Source organism: Typopeltis vanoorti, chromosome 15 (genome assembly GCF_054136105.1).
Source record: "Typopeltis vanoorti isolate ZY-2024b chromosome 15, IOZ_Tvanoo_1.0, whole genome shotgun sequence".
Lineage (NCBI taxonomy): Eukaryota > Metazoa > Arthropoda > Arachnida > Uropygi > Thelyphonidae > Typopeltis > Typopeltis vanoorti.
The window spans coordinates 108,431,287-108,454,499 of record NC_143563.1 but is presented as its reverse complement, the minus strand read 5'-3'; the positions used below and the strand labels follow the sequence as shown (position 1 = coordinate 108,454,499).

The 23,213-nt window shown below is 36.8% G+C and overlaps 1 protein-coding gene across 2 annotated transcripts in view; it reads right to left on the bottom strand.

Moving 5' to 3' along the window:
• Cdc27 (cell division cycle protein 27) overlaps positions 1–23,213 on the bottom strand; it is a 392,586-nt gene that overhangs the window by 242,853 nt on the left and 126,520 nt on the right. For both annotated transcript variants that reach the window (XM_090405839.1, XM_090405840.1), the window contains exons 6-7: positions 7,428–7,594; positions 7,075–7,322 (exon numbers count right to left, since the gene is read on the bottom strand). In XM_090405839.1, coding sequence (XP_090261965.1) covers positions 7,075–7,322; positions 7,428–7,594 — 415 coding nt within the window. The remainder of the gene's footprint in view (positions 1–7,074; positions 7,323–7,427; positions 7,595–23,213) is intronic.

Below are 23,213 nucleotides of genomic sequence, written 5' to 3'. Positions count from 1 at the left end.
TGACTTTTCACTTTATTTTCAATCTTATACTACTTTGGCACTATTACTAAGAGCAATAAAACCATAAAATCATTTAAATAAAAATGTATAAGTTCTAACATATATAAATCTTTTTTCCCTACACAAATAGCTAGGTCTGTTTTTTTTTTTGGTCAATAATCTTAAGTTTTAATGAGTAATTTCAAACATTCATCACCCTTGTGATGTAGTTATACAGGGACACTGGATTTACACTAAACTTTGCTGATATATATTGGTATCAAAAAAAGTGGAGTTACATTAAAAATTTAATCTACACACTACAAAAGTGTCATAAAAAAATCATTCATATATTAATTTCTTCCAAAAAAAAGTAAAATCTAAAGTCTAAAGCTAAGACAACATGATAAGAATGATCCTGCATAAAAGCAATACTTATCGAACAGTAGCAACCTTTGGTTAAAATTTTCTCAATGCCTAATCAGTTAGACAAAAATAACAGAAGTGGATTCTCTATCTCTCTCAACATGAAACAACAGGCAATAGCAGATATTTCATTCCTGTAGACAGCCATGCCTAATTTTTGACCTATGTGCTTGCTACAAATATCAGTTTTGAGATCTTGTAGCAAGCACATAGGTACTGAGACAATAATGTAATTAAAGAGTTCACTGAAGCAATCCTATCAATAACATTTAGGAAGTGCTGGGTTAGCTGACAAATAACTTTCTTGCCACTTTTTTGCCTGCTTATTTCTGGCATAACTAACCCTTGTACACTATAGGTGGGTGACACTGAACAAGCAATGACTAATAATGATTCTACTAATTTTACTATATGTGCAAGCTTATCAAGTTTCACTCCAGAAAATCAATCTTAAAAAAATCGAAAATAGTAAATTACTATTGGGATGGGTGGGAAGAGAATTCCCAATCTAACTACTACAACTTTATATGCCCACTTTTCAAATATATAGTAAGACACCTTTAATTTACTCTTTAAAAGTGGATCAGATACTGACTATTCAGCTCTGTACTTATTACAAATAGTGAGACCATCAACATGCTAACCAGAAATTTGGAACTGATTGAAAAAGCAATGTGCTTAGTTCTTAGAGGAAATTTCCACATTATCAAACACTTATCCCATTATACTGCTTTACGGTTACTGATATTTTTAAAAATACAAAAAAGTGTTTTAGCGGGTGCTTAGTGAGCATATCTTATGCTCTTTAACTTTGCTATTGTAAATTTATCTGTGAATATAATGTCTCTGCTTCAATATTCAGGCTCTCCCTCAACCAAGACTACTGTCTCAGTTGAGGAAGAGCCTGAATGGCTTCGATTTGGTATAAAATTATTCAGTGCAGGAAAGAAAATATGTATTGTCATTTTATAGTCAAACAGCAAACTAAGTTTCAAAACTTATAAATCTTCCAAAACCAAAAATGTTTGCTATTTGACTAAAACAACAATGAATATTTTCTTCTTTTCTGTTGCAAGATAGTAAATATGTGTTATGATTTCATAGCCAAATAACATACTGAATTTGCTTTTGAAACTAGATGCTAATTTGAATTGTTTGCCAATATGGCAAACAATTCAGCATTACAAGAATAGGCAAGTAAAATTCAGTATTACATAAGTTAAAAGATAACTCCCAAGAGTCCATATCCTTCTCTGAATAGTTTCATCATGCCAACTGATTCAGATGATTGAAGCAAATCAAATTAGAATCTAAGTTTCAAAAGCAAATTGAATATGTTATATGGCTATGAAATAGTAACATATTTACTGTCTTGAAACAGAGAGCTCAATGTGCATCAAGGTGAAGGGTATTTGTTTCAATGAAAATTAATGATATTGCATATTATTAATTTTCATTGGTACATTAATTTTATCATCCAGTGTGAGACTATCACCTGCTTATTGGTGGTATGAATGGATTGGAAAAAACCATGTTTTGTCTATAGAGCAATATTTGTGGATTACTACTTCTTAATCTAGGTACAGTACAAATGTATTACAGGTTTACAACCTTTTGTGTCTTGGCATCAAATGAAAAAAAAATTATGTATATGAACATACTAGTTATTATTAACCATTTACTACTCATGCTACCTTTCAAAATCAATTTGGATGAAATTGCTACTGTTACTTTAAGCTGGAAAACCTATTTTTAATTTCTCTTAACTTCATTATTCATAAAACTTAAAGAATAAAATCAGCCATCTGCTAAAATTAATCTAGCATGGTTTTCACATGCTGAATCAGCATAAAGAATGGATGTTTGTGAAAGTCAGTTCTAGACAAGCTTGTATATCTCATTAAGTTTAAAGTGCAGATCTATATTTACTTTATTTTTTTTAAATAAAATCTTGCAGGTATGGATGGGTGAGAAGACAGAGCTTCCACTTCTAACCAAAAGGTTGGATTTGAATCCAACTGCAAAAAGAGATGTTAGCTAACTGGAGGCATGAAGTAACTCAACAAAACTTTGGTCTCTAGAGCATGGTTTCCAGTTTAAATTTTAGCCTATCCCTTGCACAATATAGGTAGGTGGGACTGAGATTAAAAAATCTCAGAACCAAACAACCTTTAAGCAGGTGTAGTGACCATCTGGAATGTATAATACAAAGAATCCCAAGTAACTATAGCAAGATTTTTCAACAGGCTGTAAAAGTATGAGTAAAAGTATGTGTAACAAGAAATCATAATTTTGTGTTCACCCATATTTTTACTGAGATGTAAAGAGCAGCTGAGGATGAAGTATTGAATATATTGACTGAAATTTGTCAACAGGTTTGGAAGAAAATATACTGACCAGAGATTGGTAAATATCAGTATTCATCCCGATTAAAAAAAAAAAAAAAATCTAAGAGATTCTGAAATCACAAAACAATTGCTTTAATTTCACATACAAGTAAAATTATTGTGAAAGTGATCCAACAAAGGCTGGAGCCGAGCCATATATGAATAGAGAAATGACACAAGAATAGGCAAGCTTCAGGAGAGGTAGAGGAACTAGAGACCAAATAGCAAACATGAAATGGGTTACGGAAAGAACAAGAGCATTTCAGAAGGAAGTATTCATCTGGTTTATTGATCACGTGAAAGCTGTTGTTTGCATGAATCACAACAGATTATGGATTGTAATGAGATTGATGGGAATATCTGAGCATCTAATTCTATTGATAGAAGAGCTGCATGACAACCAAGAAGCTTCAGTAAAAACAGCCTTGTAGAAACCGACAGTGTTCCAGTGGAAAAAGAGACGGGGCAGGGTTTTATACTGTCATCCAATATTTTTAATATTTAGTGAATATATTATGAGAATGGCTAACTTAGACAAAGATCCAGTAGGAATTAAGAGTGGTGCAGAAAAATAATTTAAGATATGTAGATGCTACAACCCTCATAACAGAAACTAAAGAAGATCTGGAGTGGTTGATTTTATTGATTAACAGGGAAAGTAACAAAGCTGGGCTTAATTTAAACATCAGCAAAACAAAAGTGATAGATTTAAATGAATTTATAATAGAGGGAGATAAAATGGAAATTGTTGAAAGTTATGATTTACTGGGGTCCAGAGTCAGAAATGATGATAAATGTGAAGATGAAATTAAAAGGAGTCATGGGGGAAAAAGGCTGACAAAAATTATGACAGATAGTGGTGTGAGAAGGCCAAGAAAGTTAGAATTGTCAAAGCAATGGTATTTCTAGTAGTGATGTATAGATATGAAAGCTGGATTATTAAGAAGAAAGACAGAAAGGGAATTGATTCATCTGAATTATGGGTGTGGAGGAGATTTATTATTAAGAATCCCATGGACTGCAAGAATGATCAATAAGAAGGTTTTAGAGCATATAAAGATGGAATGCTCCTTGGAGGCGATGTTCGCTAAATAGAAGTTGATGTACTTTGGATCTGGGTTCTTCTGGGACATGAAGAATCTTCATAAGGGCAATCAAATGAAAGAATTACCAGCTTTCACATAGAGGTGGCATGGTTTTTCTTCCCAGAAATTCTGGAATTTCTTCCTACAAAAAAGACAAAAACCAGCTACAAACTACACAATTAACAGACATAGGTGACTGTGCAGACAGGATTAACCACATATAGATGAAGCATGTAACATGGCTGTGAAGCAGTGATGGTTAAGAGATGAGATTCCAAATTCTCCAAAGATGATAGTCTTTCATAAATCTTATTTTCTACTTGATGAATGTAGTACGCTCCATAATTAATTTCTCTGTACATTGTCACATGTTGACTCCAGATCAACTGTCTTTGAAATTGATCTGACTATAAAAATATTACAGATGACTCATCACACACATAGGAATAGTTTGTTATAATGGATAGTTTGCTATAATGAATTTTCTTTGGAATATTACTGTGGCTACAGGCTTGTCAACTTTTTTTTTTTTTTGGTAGTTTGTTATAGCGAGTAACTTTGTTGTAACAGTTTTTGCTGCGGTGCGAGCTGAATGTATTTATTGGGTTGGCAAATAAGTCTGTTCGGTTTTTCAGAGTGGAATGAAACACATTTTATTTAATATATATAATACATACTAGTCAGTTATATATTGACCCTCTTTATCAATGACCTCTTGCCATCTGTCCACCAACTTCATTATGCCGTGTTCATAAAACTCCTGAGATTTACTGGTGAAAAACTGATCCAGGTGTCTTTTGACAGCCTCCTGATTAGCGAAGGTTTTCTCGTTCAGAGAATTCTGCAACAATCGGAATAAGTGGTAATCGGATGGTACCAGGTCTGGTGAATACAGAGGATGCGGCAAAACATCCCAGCCAAGACTTAACAATTTACTCCGGGTTGTTAACGATGTGTGGGGTCTGGGGTTGTTGCGATGAAAGACAACTCCTTTCCGATTTGCCAATCAGGATGTTTTGTGCTAATTGCAGAGGTCAGTCGCATTAACTGTGAGCAATAGACGGTTGAATCAATCATTCTGCCTGACGGTAACACCTCATAATGAACAACACCTTTATAATCCCACCACACAGAGAGCATGATCTTCTTTGGGTGCAATTCCGCTTTCAAGGTTGTTTGTAGTGGTTCGCTCTTGTGTCCCCATGATCTTTTATGTACCACGTTATTGTACACGACCCATTTTTCATCTCCCGTAATCATCCGCTTCAAAAATGGGTCGTTTCTTGGTGACGTTGAAGCGAATCACAGATTGATATGCAAGCAGTCATATTGGACTCAGTCAATTCATGTGGCACCCAAAAATTGAGTTTTGAAACATATCCCAGTTTGTGCAAATGGTTTTCAACGCTTGTATGGGATATGTTCAGTACTGCAGCAATCTCCCGCACTGTTTGTGATGAATTTTTGTTGGCAATATCCTTCACAACACTCGAATCAACCTCAATCAGGCGACTGGCGCATCACTGACGTCAAAATCTCCAGAATGGAATTTGGCAAACCACTTTTGGCATACACGTTCTGTTAAGGCACCATCCCCATATACGCTGCATAATTTTTTATGGGCCTCCGCAGCTCGTTTGCCTTTTTTGAAATAAAAAAGCAAAATATGCCGGTAATATATGTTATTTCCTTCCATTTCGAAAAATATGTTACATACACGCAACTGAAGTAGGCCGAATGAAAATTCACTGAAAGGTTATGTGAAATGTTGTCTTTCAACTGCGCAATAGCGACAGGCAAAGCGGCGTAAACTTGTACTAACAGATAAACTGAATGAACTTATTTGCCAACCCAATAAAAATAACTTTCTAGCTGTAAAGCTACCCCATTGTATTATATCTAGCCTCTCTGTCTTACTGCTTGCTATTGCTCCCTTTTTTTTTTTTATTTTGAACTACTACTACTACAACACACACCGGAGTAGTCCAGAAATACCTGATTAGGCCAATGTGTGATCTGCACAAGCTTTCACAATTGTAAAGTGATTCCAGGAAACAAGGAGTATTTCCCATCCCATCTGATACTTGCTTATTCTTTTCCATCTCTGTGGCATGCTGCACAATTTCAAAATACCAACATACACTGCTCTTCTCCATTCTGGCTGATATAGAGCCAGAGCTTTCTTATTTATGTTGCTGAAGTTATGTAGATGCATATACTTCTTCCAGTTACAAGAAAATCTGTGCACACAGATTTTCTTGTAACTGGAGCACAGATATAGAAATGTCAAAGACTAATTTTCTCAAACATACAAAAGATGCACTAGCACATCTCAGATAATGCTGAATTTCTTCAATGTTAACATTTGTTGAGATGACTGCCAAGATAGAAGAAATTATTCATATTTTCCAGTGTTACTCCACATCATTCAAAGCTGGATCTTCACTGACTTTGAGATGGATAACAGCTGAAGATTGGTCAAGCACTTGTGACTTGAGCCAATTCTTTAATATCTTGTAATACCATTTAGTACACTGTACATTCTCTCAGTTTTCTCTTTAATTTATATTACTCTGACACATGCACACATATACATGCATGTGTATCAGGTTATAAAGTTACTATTACTATCTCCTTTTCATGTATTTTCAGGATCACTAATCTATTAATCTTAATGTTTGATATATTTCTTCTCTACTACTATAGATGCACCTTTACCTGTTCTCCTAGATATAGAAATGTCTATGTCTTCCTTGCACCCTTCCTCCTTTTAAGTTTCAATTAATACCACTACATCAATCCTTTATTTCCAATTCCCTCTGTTGTTTTCTTTCTTAAACTTCAATGCCTTCATTACATATCTCAAAAATCAAGTCACTTTTGTCCTTTTTTTTTGATGCCATCTTTTATTATAAGGTTTATTTCTGTCTAGTCTTATTTAACATTTTTTCAATTAATGAGGAAATGTCCCACTGCATAATAACTTAAAAAATGAGGAAATGGTATACTACTCCATATCGCTGTTAAAAGCTTCAAACAATTAGCAAATATGTGAAGTGTTTACAAAGTATGTTATTCAAAATACTGCAGAGTAATTAATTATGAGCTTATTTTCTATCAAGTGACTAGCAATAATATCAAAGAAAATTTTATGTTTAAAAGTTTTTTTTTTCTTTCTCTAACTAAAAATACTCTACCTTGGTGATGATGGGCTACAAGAAGAATTCGAGCCAGTAAAGAGATTGCGACCTAACCTTGATAAAGCTCTATTGCTGCAGTTCCTATTAGATAAATTTACAGGTATAGTAGAATAACCTTCTGGAGTTTCAACAATGTTTGGATCAACATTAGATTTTATAAGTGCCATTGGAGTCTGAGAATTGAAGGCTGCTGGTGTAGAAAGAACAGATACCACTGTTATCTTCCCTAACTGCTGACTAGTATCCTAAATTAGATAGTAACAAATGCATATAGGTAAATAAATTGCGACTTAGTATACAAGGCAATTTCATATTTATATTAAACTTTAAAAGGAATATTCAAAGCTCACTTGGCAAGTTTCAACTGGAACTGGGCTAGAATCCCTTAAGCTATTTCCTGTACTACTTGGCACATTAGTTCTGTTAACCAAATTTACTAGAGGATTTGTTCCTTGACACATGTTGAAATTTTCCATATTAGAAATATTAAAAATTTTGGCTGGATCCGGCCGTTCCCCTATTAATATAAAAATTAAGAATTAAAAAAATAAATTATATGAATGAATAAGTATAATTAATATTCATGTTTCCAAAACATGATTAATTTTTGCAATTAATAATGGACATTTAAAAAAATTCTTAAGAGTAATTTTGCATGTACAGCCTCAACAAGCATGTGTATATATGTATATATATATATATATATATATATATATATATATATATATATATATATATACATACTATGAAAGGTCAATACCAACACATCTAAATAGCCAACACCTTGAAATACTTCACATTAAAAAATAAGAAAGAAATAAACAAATAAAATTAAAAAAATCAAATAACTCTGTCCTTTCTTTACAGACACAAATCACACATCTTTAAAATGATTCACTATCTTATTTTTTTTTATTTACAGAAAGCCAGATTAAACACACCGTATAAATAATAACGCTTCATTCACCTCAACAACATGGAATTCTCAAAACACTAACCCACAGAGCCAGGTCTATTTGTTATAACAATGTAGCCCTTGCCACAGAACTCAACTGCCTTCACTACACTTTTTTAAGCCAATGGCTACAATTCCTATAAAAAAGATAAAAAATAATACTACTTCCCCACCCCTATCCCAATAACACAAAAGACCAAAGCACAACTATGCCCATCTCCTACATTTAGGAACATATCTGAAAAGGAGAGCTGAAGTACAACATAAACATAACCAGTATACTATGTTCAAGCCAAAAAGACATCACAAACCTGCTGTCTAAATTAGACATAAAAAAGTCTCCTGGCCCAGACGGAATTCCTCCAATTATCCTGAAGGTCTATGCATCTGAACTGACTCCTATCCTATGTCACCTGTACACACTCTCTTACTCCACTGGTATATATCCCAAAACCTTGAAACTGACCTATATTCAACCCATTCCTAAAAAGGGTGACAAATCACTGCCCATTTAACTACCGCCCTATCTCACTCACTCCAGTCCTATCTAAAGTAATGGAGAAAATCATCAACTCTCAAATCCTAATCTACCTTGAAGGTACCCGGCTATTAAGCAACCACCAGTACAGATTCCGCCAAAGCCGTTCAACAGGAGATCTACTCTCATACATCACCCATCATTGGACAAACGCTATGGAGAAATTCGGCAAATCCCAAGTAGCTGCACTTGATATCTCCAAAGGCTTTGACCGAGTCTGGCACAAAGGCTTACTAAGCAAACTCCCATCATTTGGACTATCTCAGGACTTCTGCAGATGGATTGCCAGTTTCCTGTCTGGACGCACACTATGTGTGGTGGTAGATGGCTCCCTATCCTCTCACCATCCAACTAATGCCAGGGTCCCTCAAGGCTCAGTACTCTCATCGACCCTCTTCCTTCTATATATCAATGACTTACTTCAGTTGACCTCTAATCCAATATACAGTTTTGCAGATGACAGCACACTACATTCCTCCCTTTCATTTGACAAACCCTACCCTACACAACTCACAGAACATCAACCACCACTGCCCTTAATTCCGACCTCCAAGCCATCCTCCGATGGGGTTCAGACAACCTTGTCAACTTCAACGCTAGTTAAACCCAGTTCTGTCTTATTTCTCACAAAAAAAGAATCATTTTCCCCCGGCATTGTTTTCGATAACACTCAAATTCACAGACAAGATGAAATTTCTCTTCTCAGAATTACCTTGACATCAAGACTCTCCTGGCATAAACACATCACAACCACTGCATCCTCAGCTTCCAAAAAACTAGGTTTTCTCTTTTGCTTAAGCTACTTCACTTCTAAACAACTGTTAACACTATACAAGACACAAAACCGTCCAGCTCTAGAATACTGCTCTCACATCTGGAGTGGGGCTCCAAAAAGCTCCCTCAAAATGCTTGACTCAATACAGAGGAGAGCAATTAGACTAATAAATGACCAACTCGCTCCCCCCACTTTTGCTTGGTCTCTGCAATCTGTATATTCTATAAATACTTTCACGGGAAAGGTTCATCTGAAACAGCATCAATAATTCTCCCACCCTGTACCAAGCCCATTGGAACATGCACAGCTGCCACCCAACATCCTTTCACAGTACACCTCGAAACCCAAAGAACAAGTTTCTCCTCTTCCTCATTCATCCCTGCTACTGCAGTACTGTGGAACAGCCTTCCCCCTGAAGTATATCCCAAGGAATACAATATACAGGCATTCAAATCAAATGTAAACAAGTTTCTCCTTTCACAACCCATCACCCATATACGGTACTAACGTACTATAGGTTGACCAGCCAACCTCCTGTATATGGGCCCAACATAAAAAAAAAAACACTTCAAACTAGCTACTTGGATCTGCTCACCAAAGGAAAAACTTCATCCTCTATCACACATGCTTGAATGTATGAAGTGCCCTATGATTGTAACTATGCCCTATGAAAACAGAAAGATCTGTTAAAATCTGACATATATACAGCACAAAATATACATTTGCTACCAAATAGAGAACACACATCATCTACATCATTTATGTAGATGATGTGTTCTCTATTTGGCCTCATGGCCCAGACACGTCAGACTCCTTCCTCAGTCATCTCAATAGCCTACATCCAAGAATCCAGTTTACTATGGAAAAGGAAAAGAACAATTGTTTACCCTTCCTAGACACCTTAGTCACACGCCTGCCTAATGATACACTTGCCTTCACTGTATACAGAAAACCCACACACACAGGCAGATACATTCACAAACTCTCCCACCACCCCTCTCAACAATATGGCATTATTAAAACTCTTACCAAGAGAGCCCACAATCTTTGTTCCAGTGGAACTGCCCTCACTACTGAGCTTAACCGCATACACAGCACTTTCCTTTCCAATGGCTACAGCGAACACAGTATCAAAAAAATAATCAGTTCCTCCCCCATTCCCCGTCCTTCTCATCAACAAGATTTCAAAAATGCCATCACCATACCCTACATCCATGGCACATCCGAAAAAATAGCCAAGATACTAAAAAAGTACAACCTACACAGAGCATATAAGCCCACCGCAAACTTGCTACCCTTATCCGTTCTACGAAAGATCAGCTCCCTTCTCTCTCTCTGCCTGGAGTTTACAAAGTACCCTGTTCCTGTAAGCTGGCGTACTTTGGACAGACAGGCAGATCAGCATCCATCCGCCTGGAGGAACACAAGTCTTACATCTGTAAACACAACTATGGCCATTTAGGCTTGGCTGACCATGTTTTGGACACCACCCACAGGGTATCATGGAAGAAACCACCATGCTCCACCACAGCAAATTCAAGAAAGAGAGACTTTTCTTAGAAGCAGCAGCTCTCAGAAACCAACAGAATCTTAATAAATACGGTTGCATTAAGCTTCCAAAGATTTGGGAAACACTCATCACCAGAGGTCCCACCTTACATTCCAGACCACCTACTACCGCCCTTAGAGGGCGCTCCACCTCTAAGGGCAGTAGTAGGTGTCACCCACGTGGTTGGGCTTAGTATTGTATGATATTTATGTGCATGTTACATTAATTGTTTTTGTAATCCCCGTAGATGTCCTAGTGACTAGGACAAAATATAGGAAGTATTAAATTCTATTTTAATTCTTTTTGAGTGTTGTAAAAAATCCATTAAGCCTCCAACATGATGTCCTCACAGCACTTAAGCCTCTACACACGACATCTATCTATCTCTCTCAGAATGTTATGCACTCTATTAATTCCCTTCTTTCTTACATGCATCCTACCCCTGCCTTATCAGCAAAGACAAATTCTATTACTACCTCTCCTTTTTCACAGATGCCACTTAATTTATTATATTTGCAAATGAATACCTCTGGAACATATCATATCAGACAAGCCTACTCCATACAGAAGATAAAGAACAGGCCAACTGCTTCCATTATTGTCACTATATGTACTAACTAATTGAACAATCAACAATGAAATGGTAACAGATATAAAAATAAGCATTCAGTCACACTTATATTTAATGAAAACATTCATAATAATCTAAAACACTGTAATGAAATATCATCATCAAATTCCTGACATGTACCCTCAAGGGGTGTACAGAATATGATAGCACTACATGAAAAACTTACATCATTACTAACTTCCTCTTTACAATTTTCTCCAAATCAACTTGTTATCTCTCAAGACTCCAACATTATCAGATCTTATATTTCTATCTTTTAAGACACTTTTTTACTGTATCAATCTTCCTACATCTTGGTCATCCTCTGAGTCATTTTCCTGCCATCCTGGCAGAGAACACTTGTTTTGCTAATCGTTCCTATCCCATTCTGTTTAAGTGACCATACCACTTGATATTAGCTCTGCAAACACATTACTGGTTCGCAGAATATCCTCATTTTTAACATGATATTTCTATTGATGCCAACTGTTCACGCAGCTAATCTTTCTCAGGACTCTCATCTGCAGTCTCTAGTTTTTGGCCAAGTGTTATATTTCTAACCCAGCTCTCAGATCGATAAGTTAAAATTGGTTTGAGCACTGTCTTGTATAAAGCTAATTTAGTGTTTTGACAAATTTCTCATTTATTCCATATAAATTTATTCAGTTGACTTTCTACCATACCAGTTTTGCTGATTCTGTTGTTTATTTCCATATTTAATTTACCATTTTCATTAAAAATTGTGCATAAGTAGCTGAAATGTTTTACTTGTTCTATAGGTTCTCCATTCACAATGCAGTTGCTATTTTCAACGCTTCTGCATATTTTCATTGTCTTTGTCTTTTTATCACTGACCATCATACCATATATATTACAACATATATTCAATTTAGTCAGGAAATTTTGCAGACTTGCAGCAGATTTATTGAGAAGTATAACATTATCTCCATAAAGAGATGCTGAGATTAACATCTCCAATTCTGATATCAGGTTTAATATCATTTTCCTTCATAATGTGATCCATATAGATAACAAATAACAGAGGGGATAATTTATGTATTCCACATGTTCTTCTCACATCATTGTCTGACACCGGATTTAACATTAAACCATCTTCATGTATTTCCTCAATTATAACTGCTGACATACAACTCAAATAAAGACTAAGTATTGCTTGATATAATGCCTCATTGACACAATACAACTGTACTGTTTTGAATAGCTTCTCTTTGGCAACTTGTCATATGCTTTTTACAGATCTACAAAACTTAAATACAGATCTTTGTTATATTCCTATGATTTCTCAACTATTTGTCATAAAGTGAAAATCTGATCATAACAACCTCTATTTGGCCTGAATCCAGCTTGTTCTTCACCAAGCTTCCCTTCCCCAATTCTTCTCAACTGTTTATCAAGTATACTTGCATTTCTCTTTAATTCTCACATTCAGTTTTATTTCCCTTTTTGTATATGGATACCATGAGAGCACTACTTCAATAGTCTGGAATTCGTCTCTCTGTCCAATTCTTCTGAACTATGCAGTGCAGTCACTGTAAGACTTTTACACCACCATAATTCAGCATTTCTAGTCGAATATCATCTACTCCAGCTGCCTTTCTACATTTTAGGCTTTTGATGGCTTTTTCTACTTTAAGTATGGATATGTATTCATGACCATGCCTGATCAGTGTTTTTTTTTTTTTTTACCAGTGTGCTGTCACTGATTGTTTCATTTAGCAATTTTTCAAAGTAATTACTCCATACATCAAAGATATCTTTTTCTCCAGTTTTCATGTCACCTTCATCATCTCTAATTCCTTTTACAGTACCCTTTCCTCCATTTCTGAGCTTCAACAACCTCCAGAATATCTTGTCACCTTCTTGATATTTATTTTCTGTGTTCTTACCCAAAGTCTTCCCACAACTTTTGTTTAGCTAGTTTTACAGTGTTCAGCTTTCTTACATTTGTCTCTATATTCTCTAAGAGCACAAGCTGACACTTATTTACCAGGAACTTTTGATAAGCTTTCTTCTTTTCTTTCACTGCCTCTTTAACTTCTTGTGTCTGCCATGGAGTTCTGATTTTTCTATCTTTGCACACAACCTGACCACATGCGCCTGTGGCCTCTCTGGCTGAATCAATCAATGTTTTCTTCAGGGTTTGCCACTGAATCTACAAGGTTTGGTTCCTGTTCTCAAACTCTTTCATTTTTTTCTTCAATAATCTTTGTGTATTTTAGTCTACAGTTCACATTTAAGAGCTGCTCAACTTTTATTCGCTTTAAAACTCTGATTGATGTTCAATGAAATTCAATTTTATCCTGCTCAAGACTAAATGATGATCACTTTCAACTTCAAATCCTCAGTATACTCTAGTGTCCTGCACCAGAGAGAAAACATCAGTATCAACTATAACATAGTGAATGAAGACTTTCTTATTCCTTGCCTTTTCTCTCCATGTGAATTTGTGCACATTTTTATGTTGTAGCATGGTGTTAGTAATAACCAGTCCATGTCCTGAGCAGAAATCCAACAGATATTTGCCATTATTATTAGCTTTGCTCTTTTCTCCAAATTTTCCCAAAATATTTCTGTATGTCTGACAATCATTTCCTACTCTGGTATTTAGATCCCCAATAAGGACCAACTGTTCCTTTTTTATTATGTCAATTGCTTTCTCTAAAGCCTCAAAAAATTCCTCCACTTATTTTCATTTCACTGGACCATGATACTTATTTGTATCATAGGTACAAATAAGCATCATGGTCCAGTTCCCCATTCTGATATTTGCCCACATCACTCTAATTGATATTGCCTACTATTCAAGATTAGCCTCGTATTTAATGTTGAATACTATGGCTACTCCTTTTCCTTGATTGTCATTGCATGAATATAACATTTTGTATTTATTGCTCAGAAAGATCTCAGCAGTTTTTGTCTTCTTTTTTTTGTTTGTTTCAGTCACCCCCTATTATGTCGATCTGGTACTTATCTAATTCCTCAGCTAGCTCCATTTCTTTGCCATTCAGGCTTCTTATGTTGATAGTACCGATCTTTAGCTCTGGTGATGTTGAGTTGGGGTGTGTTTTCAGATTTGTTCCAGTAGCTGACTTTTCGCTGTTCTCCCTGGTTTCCTGGCAAAAGCAATGGGACCTTTTTTAACTGGGCAATGCCCCAGCCAACATGAAATTCTGTCATATTGTACCATCATTTTGTATTGTAGTTTAAGCCAATAAGAATACAATTTGGTCTAAATCCCAAATTGCCAGCTCATTCTTGTTTATTCAGTATTCAAGTAGATACCAACAGGGTGCACACGAGAAGGTGAGGATTGAACATTAGGTCAGAAGCCCTGGTTGGTTCTCTGCATTCCTATAAAGGTCCTGTGGAGGTCTTTTCTTAGTTATACAGCTTTGTCCCTTAAGTAATGAAATATAAACATTAATATTAATAAAAAATCTTCACGGTAACAAGCACATCTTAATTACAAAGCACTCTTAAAAACACAATTTCACTCCGTCTTACTTGTCACATTCCAAATTTCTGATGGCCTTTATCCTACCTAAAATACTGATATGCAAATATTACATGCTGGGGGGGTGGGGGTGAGACAGCCTTCCCGTGCCCCTCCCCCCTCCCCCACCAGTAGTATTACCTTGTGGTACATTGTGTGCTTCAGACAAAAGAAGCCCCAGAGATGAATCAGAGGTAACATGAAGCTAATGTCTCAAACAAGGCATTCAAAGATACCAAGCCTCCTGGATCACTTATAACAACTATGATGAATACAAAACTTAAAAAGCTCCATGCCAGCTTGACCGTTGCCCGGAATAACAAGGATTGCATTGCTTGTTTGGGTGGAGGGCAAGCTTCGAAAAATAAGTTACAGTCCCCTAAACAACACTCTCTCAAGATATGTTCCCTAAACATAGAAGGACTATCTAAATCCAAAGCCTGAAGTCATCGCCAAAATAGCCAAAGACAAAGCAATTGACGTCTTGGATCTCCAGGAAACCCATGTGTCTGACACAGTGCTCAATACACTAAAGATCCAGGGCCTAATTCTCATATCTTATAACTGCCCTCCGAAGCATGGCCTGGCAACCTACACCCGGCCTGGCCTCAAGGACATAACCGAATGTGTGCCTGATACAGAATACTCCATAGTTATTAAAGTTCAAAATACCACCATCTACAATGTCTACAAATCACCATTGCAATCCTGGCCTGATCACATGGACCGGCCACCACCTCACCCTGCTATCTATATTGGTGACTTCCTCTCATCACAACAGGTGGGACAATTCCTCTAATAATGGGGACAGTGATAATCTAGTTAACTGGATGGATACATATAACCTGTATTTGATTTACGATGCAGACAGCAGGAGGGCACTCTCCACTCAGCCAGATGGAACAGAACCTACACCTCAGATCAGTGCATAGTCACTAAAGACCCTGAAGACCACCCTCTGCCAACAACCAGAACCATCCTTAACAGATTCCCTAATAGTCAGCATTGTCCTACATTAATAGAGACAGGTACATCAATCCCAGTCATCAGTGGAACACCAATTGTTAGATGGAACCTTCGCAGGTCCAACTGGAATGCATTTCAGAAACAAATCGAGCAAACTATTAGAGCAATTCCACCCACTCTTATTGCTATCCTAGATTTGTTAAACTAATCAAAACTGCAGCCAAATCTTCTATTCCTAGAGGCTACAGAAAACAATATATTCCATGCTGGAGTACAGAAACTGAAGAACTTTTAGCCAAATACGAGGAAACTGAAGACCCAATTGTTGTTAAGGAGCTCATAGCAACCCTGGATAAAAACAGAAAGAAAAGATGGATCTCAACCATCCATGAACTCGATTTCACCACATCTAGCCAGAAAAGCTAGTCACTTTTGAGAAAATTAGGTGGGGCAGAACCAACAACAAACAAAACAACAGAGATAACTCCTGATCAAATGGCTAATCATTTATTGAAAACCTCCAAGATACGTCCCAGCTCTATCAGGAAAATTGCTGTGCAATCTTCCATCAGACAAATCCTGAAGACAGGACCCAAGCTTTCTGAACTTGTACATCCAGTATCTCGGGAAGAGGTACAGGTAGCCTTAAAACTCACCAAGAATGGCAAGGCTGCAGGAGTGGATGGTATATTCCATGAGTTTCTAAAACATCTTGGTCAACAAGGCCAAACATGCCTGGCTGCCCTTTTCTCAAAAATGATAATGACTGGTAAACTACCAAATCTGTGATGGGAAGCCAAAATAATTGCCATGCCCAAACCAGGGAAAGATCCAAATTATGTGAAAAATCTAAGACCCATCTCCTTGCTTTGCTGCACCTTTAAGCTCTTTGAAAGAATTCTCCTAAAGAATTTCACCACTCATCAAAAGAGCACTCCCAATTGAACAAGCTGGCTTCAGGCCATGAAGAAGTTGCTGTGACCAGGTCCTGGCCCTGACAACACAGATTGAAGCAGGCTTCCAGAAGAACTGAAATCTGGAGCCATTTTCATTGACCTAACATCAGTTTATGATGTTAGGTCAAAAAAGCTGGAAAGTTTTTTTGCACCTTATTATATTTCCTAGCTTTAGGAGGCCCCTGATCCAGACTAGGAAATATAATAAGGTGCAAAAAAAACTTTCCAGCTTTTTGAATCCATTCTCTCCAACAGAAAGATCCGGTCCATATTGGTGGAAAAAAGAACAGGCCCAGATTCCTTCACAACGGTCTCCCACAGGGCTCTGTGTTATCCCCTTTACTTTTTAACATCTACGTGTACAACTTACCACATACCAGCTCAAGCAAGTATATGTACGCTGATGACCTAGCGATCCTACATCAATCTACCTCCTTTGCCAACCTGGAATCAACCTTGAACACAAACCTGAGCATCCTGGAAGAGTACTTCAAGCAATGGCACTTGAAGCCAAATCCAACAAAAACTGTGTCCACAGTATTTCACCTGAACAATGCTGAGGCAAATCGACACCTCAACCTTACTTTTTGTGGAAAAATGGTACAACACGAGCCTCATCCAGAATACCTTGAAGTGAGCCTGAACAGAAGCCTAACCTATAAAAGGCACATCACCAACCTATCCAACAAAATTAAAACGAGAAACAATATCATTTCAAGGCTTGCTGGAACAACCTGGGGTTGTGGTGCAGAAGTCCTGAGGTCGTCTGCATTAGCCCTCGCATTCTCTGCAGCAGAATATTGTGCCCCTGTCTGGGAAAGAAGCGCACACACTAACATTATAGACTCCCAGCTAAACTCTACCATGCACACAATTAGTGGGACAGTGAGAAGCACCCCTCTCTCCTGGCTGCCTGTCCTATCTAACATTGCTCCATCAAACATATGGAGAAGACAAGCCTCAATTAAAGAATTTAATAAAACAATGAGCAACCACTCATGCCCCAGCACCAAACTCTCATAAATCCACCTGGTCTTCGCCTAAAATCTAGAAAGCCTCTCTGGTCCATGGACAAACTCTCTTCAGCTGCCCTGCCATCAACACCTGACATGTGGAGAGAATACTGATCCAACAATCTCCCAACAAACGGCTTCGTGGTAGAAGATCCCTGTGCTCTGCAGCCTGGTTTTGCTCTTCCTAGGAAGATTTGGTCATCGATCACCAGGATTAAAACTAACCAGGACAGATGTGGCTACCTACTACATAAACGGGGGCTGTTAGACCACCCTTATTGCGATTGTTCTGCCGTGGCTCAGACGATTACTCACATTGTGTACGACTGCCCAAGGCGCCAATTTCACAGTGGTGGCCTACAGGACATCCACAAGGTGACGGATGAGGTCTTGGATTGGTTTTCCAGACTGGACATTGATCTGTAGTTGTAATTACTTTTGCTTTTTTTAAAAAAAGGAAGCCTTGGAAAGCAGTTTATGTAATGAACTTTTACATGTTAAGATTTTCATCATTTGTTTCTGGATATTGTGATTGTACATTTCACTTGCCAGTTTCACAAAGCCATATGCTTAAATAAAAAAAATTACATGCTAGTGTTCCCCCCCCCCCTTAATATATCATTCTTGTACACAATAGGCCACAAGCCCTATAGCAAAGAAATGCTATGTATGGGCTTGGATGAAGAGCAAAACAATCTGTTGTATTCTTCTTGAAGAGCTGAAGGTTGTAGTTTCTGGGAAATACTTCATTGGGAATACTGTTCTATAGAACCAAAGTAAATGGGAAAAAGTTGAATGAGAGTAATGGGTTCTGCAACTCTGCAGAACAATTGTAAAAGGATGTTGGATAGCTGCTGCCTGTGTGTTTAGCAGAAATTGGGTGGGTGTGGAGAGCATAACAGATGCTATTTCTGCTGAGCAGTGATCATGGAAATATCTGTAAAAGAGAAGAGTTATTAATCAACCAAACCAACTGGACTGTATCAGGAATATTTAGAGAAGTCTTAGGTGCACCATCCCAAATGTGAGAGCAGTATGCCAAGGTTGGGTAGATTTGTATAGAGTATGCAACTGAGCAGGAGAAAATTAATGTCTTGAGCAAAACAGTATGGCAAGTTTTCTGGAAGGTAAAGATGCTATAGAAGTGATGTGATTATTCCAGGAAAGACTAGGAGTAGGAATCAGTCCAAGAAGTGTGGTGTATATATGATAAAGAATAAATAGTTCAGGAGCCCATCCCTTAAGCACAACTGGTGGGATTCCATCAGGACTGGAAGACTTTTGGTATCTAGTTTATTCACAATTCTCCTGACATCTTTCTGATGGAAGATTACTGGAGACATGATTCAATGCTCCAGGTAAGGGAAAGGTGATTTGCTTTCATCATCCATGTATGAGTTGAATGTAAAGAATGATATCAGGTCAGCCTCATCATTTAAATGATGTTGCAATGCTACCATATGGATGAGCAAGATGGAAGAACAGATGGTCAAAAGTTACACCCAATAGCTTTTGCAAGGGAAATGAAGTTATGACTGCCATTGACACAGGTGGCAAGTTTTCAATGGTTAGACTTATCAAAATCATACTTAGCTTTTTTTTTACCCCTCCACCCCCAACCAGCCATGATGTCTATAGACGTCCAGCTAAATCTGGATACGATTCTGTAGCACCTGTTGAATAACATGGATAAGAATCATAATTTGGTCTGACTATTTCATCCACCTCAGTTGATAGGGAGGTTAATAATGGTACTTCAATCTATGAATGAAGCTGGAGTTTTAGTCTCAAGCCACTTATATGATGAGCTATTTTTTTATTTTTTATTTTTTGGACCATTTTGGTACACTTCTTGGAAAACTACAGCTTAGATATAGGTTGAGAATTCTGAGCAAAGTGAGGAATGAAAATCTCCATTCCAACATGGATAGGAAAAGTTACATACATCCTCTTGCTTGGCAGGAGATATTTTTTCCATTCTTCTTCTTCCCACAAGCTTATGCTGATTACTTCTGCCAGTGTTTTTATAGCTGATTTTCGGTACTTTTGATAACTTACTTCTGTTTGTTTATAGCCATTTCTTAAGCTAGCCAACTGGCTCTCTCATTTCCTATTATCTGCCCCAGTATGTGCCCTCAATCCAGCAGAACTTAATTTCCTTTCCCTGTAGATTGAGATTCCTTACCAGATTTTGTGTCTGCTCTGTTAATGCTAGGTAGTTGTTCCGGCTCTTTTATGTTGGCAATAGTGCTTCTACTGTTACTGTCTTTTGATGAGAGGTGTTGAGTTCTAATTAATGGAGGTGTGTGAGTGAATAAACTACAGCAAGTTGTTCTACTTGGTTCTTTGAACAGAGGGGATGCTCTAAAACAACATTCTTGTATAATGGACTGTCTGTAATACATTTCTCGTAGAAAGGCTTAGACGTTGGTTAAACATGCTTATTAAATAATTTAAGGAATTTACAACGTACACAGGATATAAATTAAACTTTAATCTATATTTCCAATATTTCGGCAATGTCCAAGAATACCTACATAGCTCGCTAGGGGGCACCATCAGGACTTTTAGGAGAAACAATAGCTTCCTGCTTCATCCTCATTTACTGTGTTTAGTGCCTACGTGCACATGTCTTTATTTTAAGTTCCTGTGAAGATGGCAATGTGACATTGCCGAAATATTGGAAATATAGATTAAAGTTTAATTTATATCCTGTGTACATTGTAAATTCCTTAAATTATTTAATAAGCATGTCTATAATATACTATGAGGGAACAACTGATGTTTCCTTCTGTTTTGCTCCCATCAGTGTATATGTGGTGTTTACCACATATACACTGATGGGAGAGTAGGTTTTTAGACATTTAAATCTCTTAATTGGGTAATTATGACTGGCTACCATACAGCATCTAAGGTGGCTTGCACACTGAGTGAGATCAATAGCACGTTTTTTTTTTGCTGTATTTTTTATTTATTTTTTGTATTATTTTCGTCTTGGGTGAACTTTAACCTCCATAAAGCATCTACAGTGTTTGATTGACGTTTAAATGTATACTAATTACAGCTTAACAGGTCTCTTGAATAGACGAAGTGCATTATTTGGTTTATCAGAAGTTTTCTAGTACCTTATCAGTGACATTTATGAGACTAATTAACATGTATTTGCTAATTTCGTCAGATGCTTCTTTTCCTCTTTCATATATTTCATGTTTGATTATCTGTATAATTTTAGAGCATTCCATAATAAGGAAATTGTCTTTTTGTTAGGCATTTCTTGTTATAAATTTGAGGAATTCGAGAAAGGTTCTTAGAAGTATATCGCTAGTTATCCTGCCTGGGCTTTTTCTTGAGTCCACTGATCGTAATATTGATTCAGTTTCATTAGACATAAATAAATTGTAAATGAGAGTATCTATATTTGTTTCCATTCTTCATTTGTATGTTTTGTGAATTTCTTCATCTGTTGATTGGGCATCATCAAGAATAAACTTCAATTTCCTGATATGTATCCTCAAGGGGGTGCTCAGGCTACTTCGACAGCACTATAAGAGCTAAAACATCAGCGCTATTACTAATAACCTTCCCACATCTGCAAATATCTGAATATCTTTTGCAATCCAGTGATAATACCATTGGCAGCAAAGGTCCAATTAATGATTCTTTTGGAATCCGACTTGTGACCTTCCTCTTCCTTGATATTGCTTCTCATACATAACCTTCTGATATCTGTCAGACAGCTAATTCCACTCCACTCCTATTCACAATTTTTCTCAAAGTTATTCTACTACTTGTCAGCATTCCAATATTGTCGTATTTAACATTTTATGCTTCTAAAACACTTATGAATGAATCAATCCATCTAGAACTTCGTCTTTCTCTGGGTCTCTTTCCTGCAATCTTGGCATCAAAGTTGCAGGAAAATTTTTTCTATTCAAAAATTTTTTCTTTACAAACCTTTCCTCACACATTCTATTTAAGTAGTCATACCACCTTAGATTAACTCTGCTTGTACATTCTTGAGTGCTAACAACGTCTTGTTCCTTTTTAATATCTTCATTTTTAATGATTCTGCCAATGTTGCCATCTGTCCATAACCCTATTTTTTTCAGAACTTTCGTGTCTGTGGTCTTGGATCAAGTGCTCTATTTCTAACCCAACTCTCAGATCAAATCCATAACTTTAAATTTGTTTGAACACTGTCTAGTATACTGCTAGTTTGGTGTTCTAGCTAATTTCTCTCTCTTGTTCCATATAAATTTATTCAGCTGGCTATTCCACCATACTAGCTTTGCTTATTCTTTGCTAAAAACTGTACCTAAATAGCTGATGCATTTTATTTGTTCTATAGGCTCTCTATTCAGAATACAGTTGATGTGCTCATTGTTTCTGCCTATTTTCACACTATGGTCTTTTTATTGCTGATTTTCATCTGTATATTTCTAGTATAAGAGCCATCTTTTTTTTAATAGTTGATAATATATATATATACATATTATCAACTTAAATTCCTTTTAATTGGGCCATCGGTTAATTGGGGCAGCCGCTTTTTTGGGACAAATCTCAAAGAATGGAAACCAAACCAACATATTAATACATAATTTAAATGCTTAATTGGGACAGTGGCTGAAAAGGAATTTAGCAATTTTTGATATATTTTATGGATTTTTCGAAAATATGGCAACACTAGCGTGATGCGAATCAGTTATCTTTCGTCGTGCGTCTGGCAAGTACGCGTCTGCTTAAGAATCTACCCTTACTATATACTGTACCTAGCGATATCGATTTATTGTGTCAATTTTATTTAAAATTTTTAAATCTTTGCCAAGATGCCAAGAAATGATTTTACACTTTCAAGTAAAATTGCTTTGCTGGATAAAATTAAAAGCCATAGCGTGTCTCCTACAACAAGAACTGTGTGAGGAGTGCCAAAATACACAGGAACATCCAAAAGAAAGCATGATGGAAAGGATCCAGAAGTCTAAGAAGCATTAGATCAATGGTTTTCTATAGTTAGCAGGCGAGACGTGAATATCAGCGGCCCAGTATTGAAGGCGAAGTCAGAGGAGATCGCTAAAAAGCTGGACCACAACGATTTTAAAGCAACTGCTAGTTGATTGTCTCGATGGAAAGCGAGACACAACATCAAATTTACAAAAGCGCACGGCGAAAAGGGAGTGCAAACAATGTAATCGCTGAACAATGGCAAAATACTAAAATCCTTACTTTTTTTAGAGAATTTCTGTTCAGATGATATTTACAA